General features: G+C 37.8%; 1 protein-coding gene across 5 annotated transcripts in view; it reads right to left on the bottom strand.

The window, feature by feature from the left end:
- Pld1 (phospholipase D1) overlaps window positions 1-23,288 on the bottom strand; it is a 206,053-nt gene that overhangs the window by 84,322 nt on the left and 98,443 nt on the right. For all 5 annotated transcript variants that reach the window (XM_027942201.2, XM_071615476.1, XM_071615475.1 and 2 more), the window contains 4 exons: window positions 20,281-20,433; window positions 17,341-17,490; window positions 16,336-16,419; window positions 6,078-6,159 (listed from right to left, as the gene is read on the bottom strand). In XM_027942201.2, coding sequence (XP_027798002.2) covers window positions 6,078-6,159; window positions 16,336-16,419; window positions 17,341-17,490; window positions 20,281-20,433 — 469 coding nt within the window. The remainder of the gene's footprint in view (window positions 1-6,077; window positions 6,160-16,335; window positions 16,420-17,340; window positions 17,491-20,280; window positions 20,434-23,288) is intronic.

The following is a 23,288-nucleotide window of genomic DNA, read 5'->3' as shown; positions in this document are numbered from 1 at the left end:
AAATGGGCCAAGGACCTGAACAGACACTTCTCAGAGGAGGACATACAGTCAATCAACAAGTACATGAAAAAATGCTCACCATCTCTAGCTGTCAGAGAAATGCAAATCAAAACCACCCTAAGATACCATCTCACTCCAGTAAGATTGGCAGCCATTATGGAGTCAAACAACAACAAGTGCTGGCGAGGATGTGGGGAAAAGGGTACACTTGTACATTGCTGATGGGACTGCAAATTGGTGCAGCCAATTTGGAAAGCAGTATGGAGATTGCTTGGAAAGCTGGGAATGGAGCCACCATTTGACCCAGCTATTCCCCTTCTCGGTCTATTCCCTAAAGACCTAAAAAGAGCATGCTACAGGGACACTGCTACATCGATGTTCATAGCAGCACAATTCACAATAGCAAGACTGTGGAACCAACCTAGATGCCCTTCAATAGACGAATGGATAAAAAAATGTGGCATTTATACACAATGGAGTATTACTCTGCATTAAAAAATGACAAAATCATAGAATTTGCAGGGAAATGGATGGCATTAGAGCAGATTATGCTAAGTGAAGCTAGCCAATCCCTAAAAAAACAAATGCCAAATGTCTTCTTTGATATAAGGAGAGTAACTAAGAACAGAGTAGGGACGAAGAGCAGGAGAAGAAGATTAACATTAAACAGGGATGAGAGGTGGGAGGGAAAGGGAGAGAGAAGGGGAAATTGCATGGAAATGGAAGGAGACCCTCAGGGTTATACAAAAGTACATACAAGAGGAAGTGAGGGGAAAGGGAAAAATAATACAAGGGGGAGAAATGAATGACAGTAGAGGGGGTAGAGAGAGGGGAGGGGAGGGGAGGGTAGGGGAGGGGAGGGGAGGGGAGGGGAGGGGAGGGGAGGGGAGGGGGGATAGTAGAGGATAGGAAAGGCAGCAGAACACAACAGACACTAGTATGGCAATATGTAAATCAATGGATGTGTAACTGATGTAATTCTGCAATCTGTATATGGGGTAAAAATGGGAGTTCATAACCCACTTGAATCAAAGTGTGAAATATGATATATCAAGAAATTTGTAATGTTTTGAACAACCAACAATAAAAAATTTTAAAAAAATGCTAATATCCCATCTCTCTTGATGTTAGCGATATCTGAAAGTGTATATATTTTTGAAGGGACACATTAGATTTACATTCTGGTATACAGTAAGGAGATCTGAATACCAGAAGGTTCACCTTTGCTCTGGGAGCTGTAAAGTAGAACTAGATTATTTTATTATTCTCCTCTACTGTTCAGGTCTATTTTGCTATTTAAGTATTTCAGGATTCAGCCCTGAATAATGGTTACCAAAATAAAAAGGGAAAGAGATTTTCCCAATGAAAAACAGAATATAAAGCTTAAAACCCCAAATTTCAACCTAAATTATAGACTCTTACACCTGACATCTTTCATCATGGTTCATTTGTTATAATGGATGAAGTTCTACTTCTTAGACTGAAGACATTATTACTCATGCAGGGCAGTAGTTGCAAATTAGGAACTTGGCCTGAATCCTGCAGTTTTCCATTTACCTGCATAACTAATGGATTTTTTAAATAACAGAGATGTTAACACTAATGGATTACATTATTACCTTCCATTTATTAATACCTGACATTTTCTTCTACATTATTGCTTTTCTCATTTAAATAAATTAACTCTAAAGGAAATAGGGTAGAGACTTTTAAGTCTTTTTTATCATAAATACAAATGACTAACAAGGAAGTAATTAAATATAAAAAGGTCATTTTAAATATGGTTTATAATAATTTACTTCCACCTATAGCCACAATAAATAGCTAACTACTGAAAAGATTTCTGTGACAACAAAGCAGTAATTTTCTCTTCTTTTGGTCATGGTATTCCAACACTATTGAACTCTATCAAGAACAGAAGAATATAATTCCTTGGGAACAAAGGTATTTGCTTTGTTGTGATAGTATGGGCTGATAAAACATGTGAGAAATAATTCTGCAAATCAAAAGGCAAATGGACAAAAAGAACTGACATTAATTCTGTAATTTAAAAATGTACACTTTTAAACACCCACCTCTTACTAATGCCTTTGAGTGGCCCTAGAGGAAATTACTTTTTGCTCAGAGAAGAGGAAGCCAAATACCAATAGGGGAAGTAGGGAGAGGGATATTTCTTCTGCAATGCCACATTTCCTGTTGCCAATGAACTAATCAATTCAACCCAAAGGTCCCAGAGAATAAACCCCACGAAACATAAGTCTCAAAAGATGCAAGCTCTGCCCTCTTTTCTAATGAGTGTCTCATCAAGTACAGCAGACACAACATGATCAACAGTAGGAATTTTGAGAAGCTGTAGTGAGATATACAAAATACTTGAAAAAACAGTGAAAATAAATTTTTTAACATTTATGGTGGAAATCAAACAGACTTTTTTTCTTGATCAACTTTTTTTCTGATTATTCAAAATGTATGGTTCAAAAAAATGCAGCCCAATTCACCCAGTGTCTGAAAATAGCTTACCTTACATACCCTGCACTACAGGATAATCACTGATTTTATCATTTGCCAAGGACTTCACCAGGGATGCAATATATTAGGAAAATGAAAAGCAAAGAATAAGCAACAATCACATTCTCACCATTTAAAAGCAAGAAGCACTGGGATATAACAGCACAACTGCTCATGTGTTTTTTTTTTGTTTTGTTTTAACCCATTTTGTTAGAAACATGGTCCTGAAGGTGAAAGATACCTTCTCCCCTTCCATACAAGCCATCCTGGCCTACAGCTTGGTAAGAGTCCACTGGTTTTCTGTGCAGGGATGTGATTATTTGTGTGATTTCTCAGACACAGACATCCTGCCCTTTTACTGATCAATGGCTACAGCTCCATCATGTGCCTTGTGTTCCAAGAGAGAAAGAAAGAAACCTGCAGACAAATTCAGCCTAAAAACAACAAAAAAAAAAAACCTTCTTCTGTGCCTCTCCAGGTTACTGCACTTGAAGATTCCACGTTGTAGTTCTCATAAGGAATATCACTTATTTCTAAGGTTGAAACACACTATTAGGGTGCAGGCACGTGGTCACATAACTATGACACAACGTATTATCTCTTAGTGCCGTGAATGAAGAACTGTGGAACCCCTGGGATGCTGCTTTCTTAAAGCTGTGAACACTCTGCCTGTTGACATTGGCTTTCCCCCATTGAAAATGGTGACACTGAATAGCAGGAAGCTAAAGAAACAGGAAAATATCAACTTGGCTATAACCGGAACAACAAAATATTATACTTTCCCATAAGAAACAGCCATTATAAGAGATGTCTATATGTTGCTATGGGGCAGACATGCTTTCTAAATTCCTTTCCCAAAAAAAAAAAAAAGAGAGAGAGAGAAAAAAAAAAAGAAAAGAAAAAAGCCCTCCAAAACAAGATATAAAAACAAAAGCATTCATTTTAATCAACCTTGTGGACCTGTGGGACCCATTAATGTAAATATTATGTTTCAATCCTATACACTGCAAGACTAGTATGTGGCTTTCAGAAACTAAATTAGTTATGCAAAAGCAGTGTTTATATGCATATGAAATGTCAAACTGGAATGATATGAGTATTTAAAAATTTATGACCAAAGAAGAAATACCATATGTTCGAGATTAAGTGGGGCAGAACATCCACTAAATATACCATTGAGACATTAATTTTTAATAGTATTACTATTTCCTTAGGAAATTTAAAAATCATTTTCCATAATTTAAAAATTACAAACTTCAGAAAGTAGACGAACAGGAAACAAAGCACCATTATCAAACAATAATGCTTACGTGGTCACGGTAGCCACCAGGGCCCTCACCAGGGTTCATGGGCCATAAAAGCAAAGAGAAGCCACACCAGTGACATAAAGGCAACCAACCAGGCAGGTACATCGAAGGCAGTAGAGAACACTTGCCAGTTAACAGTGGGTAAGAGACAGGCCTGCAGGATGGTCCTGAGTTCTCCTCAGGCTTTCTCAAGTTTACATAGGCTTCCTACAGACACCTCACACTCAGAGAATCTAAAATTTAGCTTTTAGGGTTGGGATGTGGCTTAGTGGTACAGCACTTAGAGGCCCTTGATTTGATCCCCAGCATTGCAAAACAAACAGAATTAACCTTTCAGAATTTGAGTTCTCCCCATTTTTTCTCACCTTTCCTGAACACCATTTGGATAAGACCAACCCCCCACACTTTGACCCTGCACTTCCCCACAGAACATCCTTATTGTTTACCATAAAGTCCAAACCACTGGCTTGGCTCCCAGAGCCCCACATCCTAGCTGCAAACAGGCACTTTGGTTGCAGTCCATCCTGCCTATGCTAACACTAAGGCATCACAGCCTTGTCACCTCATTGTGACTGACAGCCTCTCTAATTCCTGTTCCCTCAACATTTACTGCACCTAGTAATTTCTTCTTTCTTTTTCAAAACTGTTGGCCCATCCTAAATGCTGTCCATTATTCATATTGTGGGGGGCTCCCCAACCAGACCTACCCAATGCTCTTCCTCCTGCCTTTGAATTTGGGCACTGTCTTTGTACTCAATTTGATACATGTGCTGCTTTTTAAGCTCCCTCAGCTCGGGAATTGTGGCTTTTATTTAAATACATCTCAATATGATTATCCAAGTCTCAGCACATAGTAGGCATTCATCAAATATGTGTTGACAGAAACCTAAAACAGCGAAGTACTGGGTAAACGCTCTGAGGAGAGGACTTCATGGTACGAGTGAAGATAGCAAGGCATGACTAGGAAGTTTGACTAAATGGAATCTTGAGGGGAAATGGGAAAGCTGCCATTTCACAGAGAAAAACATGGGGAAAGTCACAGCCCATTCAGTAGGTAGAAAGAAATTTGGTAAGGCTAGGTGTGAGCCCAGGACCTGATTCCTTCAGTAAGACCTCCATGGGCAGGGCCAGAATCCCATTCACTGAGACACCCTGCCTATTGATTCCTGGGGTACCTGGCTCATAGGAGACCCTCTGTGACTGATTTTTTAAAAGAACATGTGAATAATGACTATCAGGATCTGAATTTCCAATTTTGTGAGAGGAACAAATTTGTCCATCAAAAAGGTGTTGTTGGTAGAATATGTGTCTGAAAAGAGCTGATCAACTTGTATTTCCCTTAGTATCAGCTGCGAAGTTTGACTGTCTGTGGACATCGGTGGAAGGTCTGATACAAAGGCATGCAGAGATGATAGGGGGAGAATGAGTGGGGGAAAAGGGTTCGTTTAGAAGATAGGAAGAAACCAGTGGAGCCTATGAGAAATAGAAACACTATCCCTTCGTTACTCAGCATCCAAATCCACTAGAATGTTCAATGACAGGGGAAAAAAATAAAAGAAAAGATTAAGACAGTTCCAAATAGGAGCGACAAGGTGAGCACTCACTAATCTGAACATGATTGGTAACAAACCCAGATCATTTTAATTTAATTTGGAAGGTCCACTACACAAACATAATCCATTAGCAACATGAATGCAGTCATGATTGATTGAGCTCTCACTGCTCCAATTATTCAGTTTGTATAACAAAAAGATATCCTCACTGCTCACACAGAATCTACAGGAAATGTTTCATATTATTACTGTGAACTGAGCCCAAATTGGAAACAAAATCCCATTGATTTTTACTATCCTCCTCTATACCAGCTTGGCCCCATCTGACTGAAACGTTCTCCAAATTCCTTTGTCCTCTGCTTAATGACAGATAATGAACTAAATAAAGGCTGTGTTTCATTTCATCATCAATTATGCACCAATGAAGTTTTATTACAATTTTTGACCTATTAAATTAACTGGTCATAACTAACCAACATAAATTAGAGCTTCTAGTATAATCTGGGCTATGAATTAGGCTAAAATATTTATACACTCAAAAGTAATTTAAAAACAGAACCAAATGAACTGGAAAACAGAAACCTGTTTTAGATTGAACTCTACGGTAAAACGTTGTAAATATACAGGAAGGGCTTTGAAAAAGACAAGAGAATTCAGAGGCAACACACATTTTAAAAATTATATCAGCATTTGTTAAGAAGATACATACTGCTTTTCGTTTAAGAATGCAGTCCAACCTCCAACGATTTCCTTCCACCACTGGGCGTTTCAGGAAGATTTCTGGACTCAACCTGAAATCATAAAACCAAGATTTCAAGTCACTAAAACAAAATATAAAGTTTTGATCATGTCAAAAAAATCAAAGGCAGTTTTAGACCAGATGCTATCACCATATTCTACTGTGGTGGGTCCATGAGCAACGTCATAGGAAATAGAAACCATATATCAATCACTGAGGATGTAGCTCAATGGTAGGACCCATGCTTAGCTTATGTGAAGCCCTGGGTTCAATCTCCAGTTCGTACCTAGCCCTCCCAAAACAAACAAACAAAAAACCCCACAACTCTATGTCCATTTCTCTCTCTCACACACACATACACTTATATACATGCAGATCCTGTCGAATGCTCACCCTTCAGTCATTCTCCACTCTCCCCCCTCCTTGCTGTCAGCGCCTGCATCCCACTACAGCATCTGAACATCCTAAATACTACCTTTCTCAGATTCCTGTGTAGCTACAGCATGCTGTGACATGATCCTGGATGATGAGATATACATGAGTAGGTGCCTGGGGTTAATGAGAATGCTTTTCCTCTTTTTTTTTTTTTTTTTTGAGACATGTAGGCATGTGCATACACAGAGAAAGTCCTGCCCGCCCCCTCCAGTTTTAGGATGGGCTTTATATGGAGGCAAGCGCTCACAGTGGTGCAACCATACTGAAATTCTAATGGGAAGATCGGAACCCTCCTTCAGCCCTCGGATTGCTCAACTTTAGATTTCTCATTAAATAAGAGGAATAAACCCTCAGTGTTGAAGCCTTCTTTAACTGAGCATTCGGTTACCTCAAGCCAAAAGCAGCCTGATACACATGCACACTGACTTCCTCTGCCAGCAGCAGCATCCATGGAAGTCAGAGGCTGTCTGATCATGGATGGAGGAAGGTGTGCCGATCTGTGAAATTCTCCCAGTGCGAGGGTGGGCCTCTCTCTGGGCTCCTCTCCCTTGGTGTTATCACAAGGCAGCTCAGAATATAGCAGTCATGCTTTCCCCTGGGGTGGGCTTTAAAGTCAGTGTGAACTAAATCTATACTCAATGCCACTCTCTTACAAAGATGAAAAACAAGCAGTCAAAGAGCTCTTCTCTGGAATGCTAGGCCTGGAGGAGTGAGTGGACAGTGCAGAGTACAGCCTCCTAGAATTCTAGACTGGACACTGTCCTGCCAGAGGGTTCCCTAAGCACACCGAAACAACAGGGTTGACGGGAGCCAAAAAGAGGAGAAGAAATCATTTTTCTACTCTATTTCATTGAATGGGAAAAAAAAAAGTTAAAGCTTCTAAAGGAAACACATTGGATAGCCTGAAAAAGAAAGAGAGGCAGGCATATAGCATAAATACTTAGAGTAGGAAATAAGCTCAAAAGTAGTTTATGTCCAAATAAACAAATAAATGACACACGGCCACTGATAGGAAAAGATCAAAGAATTTAAGAGAGACCTGTTTTAAGTAGAAAACTGCACTGCTAGTTTACTCTTTGGAGATATTCATTTACTGGAGATATCCAATACCATATACATCCTGTCAATGTTTTTAAGATACACACTAATTATGGTTGGGGACCACTTTCAACAGTATACTCTGTAAATTTTTTACATTACTTATCCCATAAGCATTGTGTACCCAGAATGCAGAGTATTCTACTAGATAGTTTAAAGGATCTTAAGATGGCTCCCAAGAGGCTCTCAGTTTTGAGGAAAATGCATAAAAAGATATAAGGCAAATATTCAGACTATAAACAAAGTGCAAATAATGGCCACATGGCAGGGAGAAAGCACTATGATTTACCAGGCATCTTGATATTAGGACCACACATATTTTACTATGCAAGTCAAAATAATAGCATAATATGGCATTTCACTGACCCTTGGACACCATTGACTGTAACATGCATCATTACTATATGTACCACCAAGAAAAAAAAAATGATGACAATTACAACTATAAGATGCTACAGAGTGTAGAATGCACCCTGATTTCAGAGATGTTAAAATATGCCTTTCAGGCACTGGGATTGTAGCTCCATGGTAGAGAGCTTGCCTAGCACATGGGAGGCACTGGGTTTGATTCTCAGCACCACATAAAAATAAATGAAATAAAGGTTTTGTGTCCATCTACAACTAAAAATATATTTTTAAAAAATGTGCCTTTAAGGGAAAGTACTACTTGGAAGGTTTTATGGCTTTCGATGCTTATACGAGAAAACAAAAGGAATAAAATCAGTGATTCTCTAGAGCTTAAGAAGACAGAACAAGTTACAGTCAAAGTGAAAAGAAGGAAGAAAATAATAAGGGTAAAAGTGAAGATTGATGAAACATAAAAGTGAGAAACAGTAAATTTGATAAAATGAAAAGCTATCTTTGAAATATCACTAAAATTGGGGCTGGGGTTGTGGCTCAGTGGTAGAGTGCTCTCCTAGAATGTGCAAGACCCTGGGTTTGATCCTCAGCACCACATAAAAATAAGTAAATAAAATCAAGGTGTTGGGTCCAGCTACAACTAAAAAATAAAATTAAAAAAAAAGAAATATCACTAAAATTGGTAAACTTTTAGCAAATTTTCTTAAAAGGAAGAAGCATAAATTAGCAATATGAAATAAATGAGGATGAGAAACCATTACAAGCCCTATAGACATTAAAATAATATTAAATGCTTAATAAGAATATTATAAATAAATTTATGCCAGTATTTATGATAATTTAGATACAATGGACAAATTCCTTGAAAAAATTCTATAATGGTAACAAAAAGAAATTCAAATTAATCCTTTATCTTTAAAAAATTAAATCCATACTTTAAAACTTTCTCACAAGGGAAAATTATAGGTAAATTTTATCAAATAATTAAGGAAGAAATGTCAATCCTACCCAAACTCTTTCAGAAAATAAAGTAGGAGACAATACTAAATCATTTAAAGAGGCCAGCATTAAATATGACCATAACAATGAAAATTTTTACCAAAAATTCAGCAGCTTATAAAAATGATAGTATCTTAGAACCAATAGGGTTATCCTAAAAACACAAGACAGCTTCAATAAATTTTGTAGGAAAAAAAATCTGACAAAGTTTAATTTCATTCCCAATGAAAACTCTTTACAAATTATAACTAGAAATGAACTTGCTCAGTAAAGGGCCATTATAAAAAATATATATCTCGGGACTGGGATTGTGGCTCAGCAATAGAGCACTTGCCTCACATGTGTGAGTCACTGGGTTTGATCCTCACACCACATAAAAATAAATAAACAAAATAATTGTTTAAAAAAAATATATATATATAATGAAAAGCTTTTAAAAATTTTTTTATTCATATATATATATATATATATAAACAAACAAACACAGTTATAAAAGACTGAATGTTTTCTCCTAACACTGGGAACAAGGTATGGAGATCCACCTTTCCATTTCTAGTCAACATTCTATTGGTGATTTTAGCCAATGCAATAAGGCAGGAGAATAAAACACAAGACATATGAATTTAAAAGGCAGGAGGCTAATCATCTTGATTTGTAGGTCACATGATCATGTATGGAGAAAAATGCTAAGGAATCTACAAAAAGTTTGCTAGCGGTAATAAGTAAATTTAGATAGAAAGTTAATACCCCAAAATCAGTTGAATTTCTAGTTCTTTATTCTCAGTGAATTTTCATGCCATTTACAATAACACCAAAAAATATGAAGTACTTAGTGACAAATTTAACAAAATATACATAAGACCTATACATAGAAAAGTACAAAATAGTGCTGAGAAAAATTATATTAAATCTAAATAAATGGAGAACTATGTAGTGTTCATGAATTGAAGGACTCAATATTAAAAAAGAAAAACAAAATTTGAAGTACCATGTAACCAGTGATACATTTACTATTTTTTTCCTTTGGTCTCCTTGGTCTGGAGAAAAATCTGGAAATGGGATTGACACAGAGAGAACACGGAAGTCCTCAAGTTCAGGTTTGACAAGAAAGAAATGGGTTTTCTGCAGCATCAGGAATTGTAGCAGAGAGCCCACAGGCAGCTGGGTGTGGTGGTACATGCCTACAATCCTAGTTACTCAGAATCTGAGGCAATAGGATTGCAAGTTCAAGACCTACCTAAGGCAACTTTGCAAGGTCCTATCTCAAAACAAAAATAAAAAGGACTGGGAATATAGCTTAGAGTACCTCTGTGTTCAATCCCTGGTACTGGGAAGAAGAAAGAAAGTAAAGGAAAGAAAAGAGAGAAAAGAGAGAGCCCACAGGCACAAAAACTCTGTGTGTGGAGCTTTTCTTTCCAGTTGGAAGAGCAATGATCCCAAGAGGGTCATGTAAGTTCCCAAGGTGTGGCTCTGCACAGGGGTGCTATCACAAAAATCTTGTGGCAGAACAGGGTAAATAAAAGCTCACCTTTCCAGTTAGAGCACTAAAAAGGGAGGTTGTGAACTATAAAGTAGTTGAGAGACCATGGAGAAGGAGAGGCTCAGGAAAGCAATCCCATAAAGTTGTTTATAATCCTCTGGCTCAGTCACAAATTGTCCATGTGCATGGATTTAATTTTAAAACAGCATACTGGAATTTGAGAACCAAAATAAGAAACAGATCAACACTCAGACTGGCCACTTGGTGGCACATATATGGAAACACCTAAACAGCGCTATAAAAGTTTTAAAAACAAAACTGACATAAAACCACAACCCCCCAGACATTGCTGGTGGTGCAAGCAATCTGGAAAGCACTATGGAAATTCCTTAGAAAACTTGGAATGGAACCACCATTTGACCCAGCTATCCCACTCCTTCGTCTATACCCAAAGGACTTAAAATCAGCATACTATAGCTGATAACACAGCTACGTCAATGTTTATAGTAGCTCAATTCATAGTAGTTAAACTGTGAAACCAACCTAGATTCCCTTCAATAGATGAATGGATAAAGAAACTATGATATATATATCATAGTTTATATATAGTTATATATATATATATCATAGTTTATATGATATATATATATAACTATATAAACTATATAACTATATAGTTATATATATATAACTATATAAACTATGATATATATCATAGTTTATATATAGTTATATATATATATCATAGTTTATATGTATATATATATATATACACATACATATACACACACACACATATACACATACACACAATGGAATATTACTCAGCAATAAAAGAAAATAAAATTATGGCATTTGCAGGTAAATGGATGGAAGTGGAGAATATCATGCTAAGCGAAGCAAGCCAATCCCCCAAAAACCAAAGGCCAAATGTTCTCTCTGATAAGTGGATGCTGATCCATAATGGCGGGGGGTGTGGGGAAAAAATGGAGAAACTTTGATTGGGCAAAGGGGAGGAGAGAAGGGTAGGGGGTGTGGGGGCAGAAAAGATGGTGGAATGAGATGGACATCATTATCCTAGGTTCATGTATGACTGCACATATGGTGCAATGCTACATCATGTACAATCAGAGAAATAAAAAGTTGTACTGCAATTGTGTACAATGAATCAAAATGTATTCTGCTGTCATATATATATATATATATATATATATATATATATATATATATATATGTATATATAAAATTTAGATTTTTTTAAAAAAAACCATACCCATGGAAGTCTGGTTAGAATTTTCTGTCTAAATCAAAATGAGTCAACCACTTACTAAAATAGAAATTACCACACTCCCCATAAGATTTAAAAAAGCTCATTGTCTTATAATATTAAACTTTTCTAAAATATAATAAAAAGTATTGGGCACACAAAGAACCAGAAAATTCTCAACTATCATGGAAAAAATAACCAACAGATGTCAACAGGAAAATGACATGGAGGTTGGTATTATCTAGTTTAATCCCTTCTCAGGTATTATAAAAATACTGCAATAAGTAAGGTTGAGCACTCTTAAAACGAAGAGAAAGGAAGAAAGTTTCCTCAAAGAAATTGAAGATATAAACTGAACCAAACAGAAACTTTCAAAATGAAAAATACAATTTCCACAAAAACATGAAAAAAAAAGCAAACCTCATTGGATAGGCTCAGTACCAGAATGGAGATAACAGAGGAGTGAAGCAGTAAACCTGAAGATAGCTAAAAATAAATAATCTAATCTGAACAAGAGAGAAAAGATTGAGGAAAAAAAGAAACAGAGATTCACAACCGTGAGACATTACCAAAAAAGCACTTTTTGTGTCACTGGAAACATAGAAGAAGAGAAAATTACCAAAGGGGGAAAAAAAGTCTCAAGAAATGGTAAGAATTTCTCAAATGTGGCTAAAGACATACAACTACAGATTCAAGAAGCTCAGAGTTCCCCCAAAAAGGATAAATCCAAATAATATAACCAAACTACTGAAAACTAAAAATAATGGGGAAAATACTGAAAGCACTCACAAGAAAAATTACACATTATTTAGAGGTAAATAACAATTCAAGTGACAAAAAATTCGCATCAGAAACCATGGAGTCCAGAATGAAACTAGAATGTAAAGACTTCCTACTAAGGATGTGGAGAAAAGGGAACATTCACACTGTTCATGGGACTGTAAGTTAGTACAACCACTATGGACATCAGTATGGAGATTCCTCAGAAGACAAGACATGGAACCATCAAATGTCCCAGTTACACCACTCCTTGGTATTTAACCTAAAGAATTGAAATCATCATACTATAGTGATACATGCATGTCCATGTTTATAGCAGCACAATTTACAATAGCCAAACTATGGAACCAGCCTACGTTTCTATCAATAGATGAATGGATAAAGAAAATGTGGCATACAGACCCAATGGAATTTTATTCGGTCATAAAGAAATAAAATTATGTCATTTGCAGGAAAGTGGATAACTTGAGATCATTATGTGAAGTGAAATAAGCCAAACTCAGAAGGTCAAGGGTCATATGTTTTCTCTCATATGTGAAAGCTAGAGAGGAAAAAGGAAAAGAAAGGTGAGGGAGTGGGGATCTCATGAAAATCAAAGGGAGATCAGTAGAGGAAAGGGACTATGGGGCAGGAAGAGGGGAGGAAGGGGGGGCGGGCTGGGGGCAACACTGGCTAAATTATATTGTTATATTGTGTACATGTACAAACATGTAAAAACAAATCCCATCATGTACAACTATAATATGCCAATTAAAAAAGTGAAAAGAAAAAAAATATGAATACTGATAATGAGATAATCTAAAAACATCAAAGCCCAAAACAATTTTTTAAAACACACACACACACACACACACACACACACACACACACACAATTCTCCTTCTACTGGCTAAGAAGATAAACAAACTAACTTTAAAAAGAGGAAAAACAATCTGGCTTTGATTCTCAGTACTATAGAAAAACAAAAAAAAAAGAAGAAGTAGAAGAAAAAGATTTGAACACAGATTTCCAAAAAAGTTTAACAAATATCCAAAAGTCACCATGTCCACCATGAAAAGATGTTGCTGATATAAATTACAACCCCAGTGAAATATTATTGCATACTCTTTGGAATAATGACTGACAATAGCAAGAATTTTTTTCTCATTTTATGAGGTAAGTTACTGTGTTTTATTTCAAAGGGTATGTTGTAATAAGATGTTACCCTAGTACAGTTATGAAAAAGAAATAACTCCCTGATTCATTCTCTTGTTGAAAGAGAAAGCAGCCGGTGTCCCATCTCTTTAGATGTTTAAATTTTGAGTATCTATATTTTAGTGTTGAGAACATTCAGAAAAAATACTGCTTTTTGCATAAAGCATGAAAATATGAGTTTAATGGAAAAATTATTTTCACTCTCTCATCCTTGCCAAACTCTATAAAATATTTTTTAAAAGACTATAGCACTACATTAAACTTGAATGTATTCTGTAAGTGTTTAGGAAATAGCCAACCAAAGAAAACTTGTAAGTGTGAAACTCTTCTGATCATTGAAAAGACAAAATTTACCAAGGACATAAAGACTAGGGTTAGGCTCCTCTGCAGACAAGGGCATAATGACCATCACCTGCCTTATCCATTGACTCTAGATAGATGATTCTCAATCGAGAGAACACCCCCAACCCCATGCACACCCCCTCCTGCCTCAACCAGGAGACATTTGGCACTGTCTCAAGACATCTTGGTTGTCACAACTGGGAGCTTGCTACTGGCATTTAGTAGGTAGAAGGCAGGGATGCTGCTAAACATCCTACTATGCATAGGATGGCCCCACAACAAAGAATTATGTAGCCAAAATGTTAATAGTGCCAAGTCTGGGAAAGCAGGCCCTAGGATTACAGATTTTCACATAACTGTAGTAAAATATTGTAAATGGCTCACATTCCTATTACTTTCCCGTCCCCAAAATCTAGAATTGAAAGGAAAGAAATTGTGATGACATGTTCACACTTCTTATCTAAGGTACCATTTGGAAGGAAATAAACTAGAGATAACGGAGGGGCATTTCAGGCAACTAAGTTCTTAAAAGGAAAACATATTCTAGAGATTTTCCTTTCCACAGGAGCCAACATGGGAACCTGTGATGGGTTTTAACGGTCCAGGGAAACTGGTAATTGTAATTGAAGTCAAGACTACAAAGCCTATACCAACTCCAAGAGTAAAATTTCCCAAGTTCTAATGAGTTTTCGATATGAGACTTCTAGTGGCTTTAATAAGCATTATCCCTCTCATGGACATTTTTAAAGAGGGTCAGAAAGTCACTTCTCAGAGGAGGACATACAATCAATCAACAAGTACATGAAAAAATGCTCACCATCTCTAGCTGTCAGAGAAATGCAAATCAAAACCACCCTAAGATACCATCTCACTCCAGTAAGATTGGCAGCCATTATGAAGTCAAACAACAAGTGCTGGCGAGGATGTGGGGAAAAGGGTACACTTGTACATTTCTGGTGGGACTGCAAATTGGTGCAGCCAATTTGGAAAGCAGTATGGAGATTTCTTGGAAAGCTGGGAATGGAACCACCATTTGACCCAGCTATTCCCCTTCTCGGTCTATTCCCTAAAGACCTAAAAAGAGCATGCTACAGGGACACTGCTACATCGATGTTCATAGCAGCACAATTCACAATAGCAAGACTGTGGAACCAACCTAGATGCCCTTCAATAGATGAATGGATAAAAAAAAATGTGGCATTTATACACAATGGAGTATTACTCTGCATTAAAAAATGACAAAATCATAGAATTTGCAGGGAAATGGATGGCATTAGAGCAGATTATGCTAAGTGAAGCTAGCCAATCCCTAAAAAACAAATGCCAAATGTTTTCTTTGATATAAGGAGAGTAACTAAGAACAGAGTTGGGAGGAAGAGCATGTGAAGAAGATTAACATTAAACAGGGGTGAGAGGTGGGAGGGAAAAGGAAAGAGAAGGGAAATTGTATGGAAATGGAAGGAGACCCTCATGGTTATACAAAATTACATACAAGAGGAAGTGAGGGGAAAGGGGGAAAAAAAAACAAGGGGGAGAAATGAATTACAGTAGATGGGGTAGAGAGAGAAGATGGGAGGGGAGGGGATGGGGGATAGCAGAGGATAGGAAAGGCAGCAGAATACAACAGACACTAGTATAGCAATATGTAAAACAGTGGATGTGTAACCGATGTGATGCTGAAATCTGTATACGGGGTAAAAATGGGAGTTCATAACCCACTTGAATCAAAGTGTGAAATATGATTTGTCAAGAACTACGTAATGTTTTGAACAACCAACAATAAAAAATTAAAAAAAAAAAAGAGGGTCAGAAAGTAGAGAACTGATTAAACTTCCAGAAGAGCTGGCCAGGCCAAGTCATTACAGTGGACAGTCCAACACTAATGGAGTAAATAGAATGATTTCAACACAAAGGAACAATCCAAAAGAAATATGGACCTAGTGACAGATATACTAAGATAAGTGAAGAAAACTGGTTCCCATTACCTCTACAACCATATTTGCATTGCACTGATTATTTGCATATAATCTTTGCTAGAATGATTATTTGGGCATCTGCTTCCAAATGGAAAGACAAAAACAAAATTATTCAAGCTAAATATTTTAAGCTTATATCTGAAGGTCAAAAAATTTTTAAAAGACCTTTCATTGGAGGATATTAGTTAATTAGTTGAGACTGTGGCCAAACCATCAAAATATGCAATTCTTGAATAGCATTTAGAGTCTTGTGTATTTCTAAACATAGAAACCTCCTTCTCATGGAAAAATACTAACCACCAATCTGTGATAAAAATTTCTTCTTTCGCCTCTTCCATTGCATTTGCCACATCTTCAAAATATCCTTTGGCATTAACATACCTGAAAGACAAGTTTTTGTCCCATTTTTGGCATTACACAACAAGACAATATGATAAAGTAAAACAAGATGCACTGCCTAGATTCTCTATATCACTACCAGCTTATTTTGTGTAAATGGAAAACAAGGAGTAAAAATACAACACTCTGAGCCAGGTGTGGTGACACATGCCTATAATCCCAGTGGCTTGGTACGCTGAGGCAGGATGATCGTTGAGTTCAAAGTTAGCCTCAGCAAAAAAGAGGTGCTAAGGAACTCAATGGGACCCTTTCTCTAAATAAAATACAAAAGAGGGCTGGGGATGTGGCTCGGTGGCCGAGTGCCCCTGAGTTCAAAACCCGCCCCTGCAACTGGAAGGGCAATGAGTAGATGACACCCAATTGACCTGACTCCTCTCTGCTTGAAGAGCAACAGATTAATTGAGCTTCATTATCATATGGGTTTGGTTAATTATCCTGTCGAACACCCACATGGTTTTCCTGAGAAACCTAAAAACTGACCGGAATCCAATCCATGAATAGAAATTAGAGTAACCATGACTTTATTTAAAAGAAATCTCTGTTAAGTAAATGCTTTTTCCTAAATTATGGTTAATGACTTAAATAAACCTTCCATTTCCATCACTAAGAAAATGTATGAAGTTAGTTTTAAAAATCAAACTTATAAATCTAATGCTAGTTAACTACACTGAAAAATCTTCAAAACCGGGAAGCTAACCTATGATCAGGTAGTCCTACAAGGGCCTTAGCAAGAAAGAATTTCGTAAAATACAATTTATAATTTCTGTTTACAGTTTAGAGGCCTTGCCATAGGATATGGATCAGAACTGAGGGAGTTTAGAAACTTGATTCCAGGTGAATTTAGATCACTATATGATTAGATGCTGTGAATACCTTGAAAGCCCAGGAGCAAAAGTATCTTACCATTTAGCTAAAGTGTTGTCCTGGACGGCAGCATATGACCCAAATCGGTGATCTTTGAGAAAGTTGGTGCCATGTTTCTGGATGAATTCTTCTATAGCTCCTCCCCACCACCGAGCATGTCTGTAGCTGTTGCATTTTAAAATAAGCGTCCTTTCAAGAAAAGCAAAATGTGGGAAAGAATGATCACTCTTGTGTTCTACACACTTAAAGATTAAACACTCCATGTTTTATCTGGAAATGTAGCAAACATGAATGGAAACATTTAGACAGAGAACATTAAAAAACAGGCTTCTAAAAAATTTTGGTACAATTTTCAAAGTACTTATTCACTTATTCACTCTTGCAAACATGTATTTTGCAAAATTCTACTTACAACAGATCCATAATTGTGCTAGGCTAGGAAGAGGGTCATGAAAGAAGTGCCAAGTGAGTTCCTACTTCTAAGTGTCAGTTAGAGAACTCTGTTGGTCCCTCTAGAGGGCATTTCCCTTTGTTACTGCCCAGTGTCCACTTCCTAAGGTTCTGGAAATACCATCCTAATTGCACTTGAGGAGAGTCATTCCTTCTCTTCGTTAAGTCCAAAGCTGAGAAAAATGGCATATTTCACTTCCTGATCCCTGAAACGGGTTTGGGCATGAAAGCATTAGTCAATTCCACCCAGTAAGAGGAAACCTGAGGACTTGCTCAGTAATGCCAGGAAGACACCCTTTCTCTTTGGATTTGATGTGAGCCTGGGAGGCAGCTATCTTTCCACCATGAGGAGACCAGTCTGAGAATGCAGCAGACCCACAGATGAGAGAGTGGAGAAAAGAAGGGAAAATGTGTCAATGACACAGTCTGAGTTTCAGAATCAGCCCCGCCTAAGGTGGCTGATGACTTCTCTCTGGTATAAGCCACTTTGCACTGGATTTTTCTGTCACAATGACTGAACTCTTCTAAGTGGTTACAGATTTATAACTGCTGAAAACAAATTCATATTAGGTTGCAGAAAGGTTTTTTTCAATGTCAATTGTTAGAACTGGGGACCGTTAAGTTATCCAAATTTGAAGTTCAAAGACAAACAAGATGTTTCTCTGTCACTGAAGCAGGAATCCAGCAACACACTGATACAAGAGGAGGACTGTGAGTGAGGAGCGTAAGTTAGCTCTTTGGATTTTTTTTTTTGGGGGGGGGTCATAAGAAGCAAGGAAGGTGTTGTTTATGGGCTCTAAAATAATTATTCAAAAGATTAGGGATGTATAAACTCCTCCCCTCCATTTGTCAGAGATGGATGCTGCCTTTGAAAGCCACTGGCCTTCAGAGTGGCTGATACTGCTGGGGGTGCAGACAGGGGAGGCGAGACGTGATGGAGCTGGGAGGAGGGAAACAACTCCATCAGGAGTGGCAAAGGAGCCACAGTGAGCTGCTGGGGGCAGGGCAGTGGGGCAGGGAAGATGCCTGGGCTTGGCCTATCACTCTACTAGTGCATGGAGCTGAAATGCCTCTGAAAACCTACTAAGGGAAAAGATGCTGTGGGAGAGGTAAGTGACGGGCAGAGGCCTTGTCATAGGATATGGATCAGAGCTGGGGGGGTCAAGGGGAGGAAGGAAGACAGCAAGCATTAGGAGGTGAGAAAGCAGAATGTGGGAAGGGTCGCCAAGGGAACTGCCTCCACAGAACCATGAAGGCTGTCCCCAGGAGGGGTTGCCAATACAGGCAGAGAGATCAAGGGCCTGAGATCCTAAGTGGAAGAACCTGGGGGGTATTTGACAAAATGATGAGGAGCACAGACACCAGGCAGGAGGCCAGGGAAATCTGGATTTGAATGAATTCCTTTGGCATTGGTGCCTGAGTAAGTCAGGGTGGGAAATGAAGATGAGGAAGCTAATAAAGTCGCTGTTGCAGCAACCAATCAAAACTGTAGCCTGACTTCTGGAAAGTCATGGAAAAGAGGAACACAGTGCCAGGAGGAAGGGTGAATGGCAGCACCACAGCATTTTCAACAATCCTGAACATTCCCTTCTGAGAGACTAACAGGAAGTGCAGAGTCTTTATATATATATATATACACACACACACACACTTGGTACTTGTAAAAAGAGAGAAAGAAATGTATATATATTGATACTCATGAGGGTGAACTATACAGAGGCAGGTGGGTATATGTGTGTGCATATGTACAAATAATCATGTATATGCACATACATACGTATATCTGCGTGTCAATCACACATACAGGGTATAATTACGATCTTCCAGAAAGAAACACACATATCTGCACACATGTACTCACTAATAACAATCTATAATAAGTACATAACTGAAGTATTTTTTCAAGTTATCTTTTCTTAAAAACTGTAAACAGAATTTCTATGAATGAAATCCCTTTTTACATGTTTTACTAACTATAGTGATTCATACAGTAAAACTTTTTTTTTTAAGTGTAAGCTATCACTCTTATTTGGTAATTGGTGAATTAGCTTAGAAGTAAATTTTGATAAAATAGGCATATATCTACCCCTAGCATCACTTATTCTGACTCTTACATGAATGATAAGGGGAGGGGAGGGAAGAGTAGAAATACTCAGATTAGATGAAGGGAAGGAAGGGGGGATGGGAATAGGAAAGACAGTAGAATGAATCAGATGTTACTATCCTATGTGCATATGTGATTACACACCATTGTAATTCTACATTATATATAACCAGAAGAATGAGAAAATATACTTCATTTATGTATAATATGTCAAAATACATTCTACTATCATGTATAACTAATTAGAACAAATAAAAAATTTAATAAAGTTCATATGAAGAAAAAAATCATTTCATTTACTTCACATTGAGGATGAGTTCTAAATAACACATTTTATAAAATTTTTGTTTTTTACATTTTTTTGAGAGAAAAATTTGGCTTCTGAGAGTTTTTAAAATTTTTTTTTAAATTTTTGAACTTTCTACCTTGAAAGATTATCAATTCGAAGTCCATATTTTGTTTCTGTCTCTTTCTTCCCCACCTTGATTCTGAATTCTTTATCTACCAGCAGGACGAAGGCAATAGCTCCGCTGTCTGGCTTCATATACAGCAGGAAGGAGTCTTTCACTATTAACCACCTGTATGAAGGGAACAAGAACTTCAAAATTGTGTCGAATGACTGAAACAAAAAGCATAAATTATTATGACGAGTCTTAAGTATGAGATACTCTAAAAACTGTAGATAAAAATGTAGTTTTTTAGGTACTCTAAAAACTGTAGATGAGACTCTACTGATTCATAAAGTAAAACTTTTTTTTAAGTGTAAGCTATCACTCTTATTTGTTAATTGGTGAATTAGCTTCGTAGTAAATTTTATTAAATTTACTACTCCATGGGACAGGGGCATTTCTCAAAAGTATTTCCATTCAATTCAATATATATTGAACAGCTTCACAATGGAAAAGTAAGGTGTAAGCTGAGAATAAGGGTAGATGGGGAAACAGCACCAAGATAAATCAAGACATGGACGAGTGTTCTCCGAGGACCTTAATAGGCTCGTGGGGGCTACAAACTGTGATCATTCTAAGCCAAGTAGGACAGGGACTAGAAGGGAGAAGCAAAAGGGATGAGTTCAAAGAGGAGGAGTCTTCTGCCTGGCTGTGAAGAGCTGGTGTCTGCGTGAGGCCTGGAAGGGTCCCAACAGTAACATCCCAAAGAGGGTCCAGGTGCACCCCGCCCCCATGCAGAGGGAAGAGGCAGCCACGTGTAAGGAAAAAATGGGGAAAGCAGGCAAAGGCCACATCGAGGGAGGTCGGCTCATATAGCAGAGAGGTGGCACACGAAAGTGGATCTGAGCTTCCTGGTTTTTCCTGTTGAATGAATAAACTGAAAAAATAAAGGAGTCTCACCCAAACTTTGAGTGTTTCTCACTGAGGGAACCTAACATAAGACAACCAATTTAAGGGTCATATTCTCCAGAACGATTTTCAGCAAGTGCAGCCCTTATCCATTTTAGAAGAAATGTAAACGCCAAGGCCCTGATATCGAAGGTGACTCAGGGATTCTGAAAGGACTGAGATCAGACGCGTAGCTGCCTGCTGATAAAATCTGGTTAAGGCTAAGAGAGTAGAAGAGCGAACATATTTGTGAAAGCTCCTCCTTGTGTTTGGCTTGTGATGCAAGCTAGAGTGCAGACACGTGACACAGGCCCAGCTGTCTGGCACTGGCATGCTATGTGGCTGACCAGGAAGGAGTCACAGGCTTTGGAAACCACAGCTGATGATCTGAGAACATCAAATGTCCCAGACTTGTGTCTTTGCCTGCCTGAAAGTCAAGGGTATCTAATTGACATCCGAGCCAACTCCAGCCAGAATACCACACCAGGGACAGCAGTGTGGCATGACAGTGGGGTGGTCCACATCCAGATGCCACAAGCTCCAGCCATTAACAGTCAAAAACAAATCTGAGAAAATCTCTCAAGGGTATAAGCTTGTGGCATAACCACCAGGGTCAAGGGCTACAAAACACACCTGCAGGGACAGGTCACCAGGTGCCACTGTGTGGGTGTGCCCTGCTTAGAGGTGCAGGTGCAGGCTGTGTCTTCCTGCAGGAATGGGGCAGTTTTCTCTAATTCACAGAGACCCTGCACAGACACAGCCCTGTTTAACAACAGAAATGAGATGGCTGTGTTTTGCTAGGGCCCTGCTCAACTCCAGTGGGTGAGTGGCATCCTGTATAAGCAGTGCCTCCCCTGCTCCTCCAAGTTGAGGTAGCCTGGAGATATGGAACTGTGGAGCACTGACAGCTGGATTTTGAAAACCGAATGCCAGTGGTTTCTGTTTTGACAATGATGAGTTATTCTCAACGGTCATCAGATGGGGTAAATTGCCTTTATTTAAAGTTCTTAATTATGTTCTTCATTGAAACTCCTCTGATTTCTCTTCCTTCCTTCCTTCCTTTCTCCCTTTTTCCTTTCTTTCTTGTCAATAGATTTTTTTTTCTTTAATAGAAGAATGTGCATCAAGAAGTCTTCAGGCAAGACAACCATCCTAACTAAATAGTGGTTGCATGAACATTTCCCAGAGAATGAATAAGACCATTTAAATATTGTCACTGTCTAAAATATTAATTCTTGGTATAGTTTACAGTCTACCAGTGTAAATGTTAAATTCATTTTTTAACATCTATACATCTCTTGAGACATAATTTGAGATGAGAAATTTAATATGGAATCTACTATAAGGTACAGAGAATTTGCTCAATAAATGAGCTCTATGATAAGATGTTTCATACTGTGGAGGAAAAAAATGCTTTCTCTGTTGCTCTTGTTTTGTTTTTTTTTTCTTGTCCCTGAGATATGGTCATTTTGAGATCTGATTGAAAGTTTAACTGCCTTGTTTGCTTTATTTTGGTTTGTTGCTATAGAATAATTAAGAAAGTGATCCAGCCAGGCACTGTGGTACACACCTGTAATCCCAAAGGCTTGGGAGGCTGAGGCAGGAGGATCATGAGTTCAAAGCCAGCCTCAGCAATTTAGGAGTCTCTAAGCAACTCAGTGAGACCCTGTCTCTACATAAAATATATGTTTAAAAAAAAGGGGGGCTTGGGATGTGGCTCAGTGGTTAAGAACCTCTGAGTTGAATATCTAGTACAAAAAAAAAAGTGATCCCAAATGCTTTCTGTGGATACATAAGAAAATAATTAAAAAGTTAAAAATGAATGTTACCTTTAAAAGTAACTCCCCTGCTTTAGACACCAATAAAATAGACTTCTACTGTGAGAAACTTTTCAAACTAATTTTGTCAGCTACTCTTTATCATCCATATATGATGTCTGATATTTTAAATCCCTCGAATATGGCTCAGGAAATATTAATATGGAACCAAGGCTTTAATCTTCACAGAAAGATTTACACAATTTAAAATGATGACACATTTCATTCCAGAGAGGATCATATCTTTTTTAGATTGTCCTGGTTGAAACATGATTTAAT

Source organism: Marmota flaviventris, chromosome 8 (genome assembly GCF_047511675.1).
Source record: "Marmota flaviventris isolate mMarFla1 chromosome 8, mMarFla1.hap1, whole genome shotgun sequence".
NCBI lineage: Eukaryota > Metazoa > Chordata > Mammalia > Rodentia > Sciuridae > Marmota > Marmota flaviventris.
The sequence above is the reverse complement of the archived record's forward strand: the minus strand, read 5'-3'. Positions and strand labels throughout refer to the sequence as shown.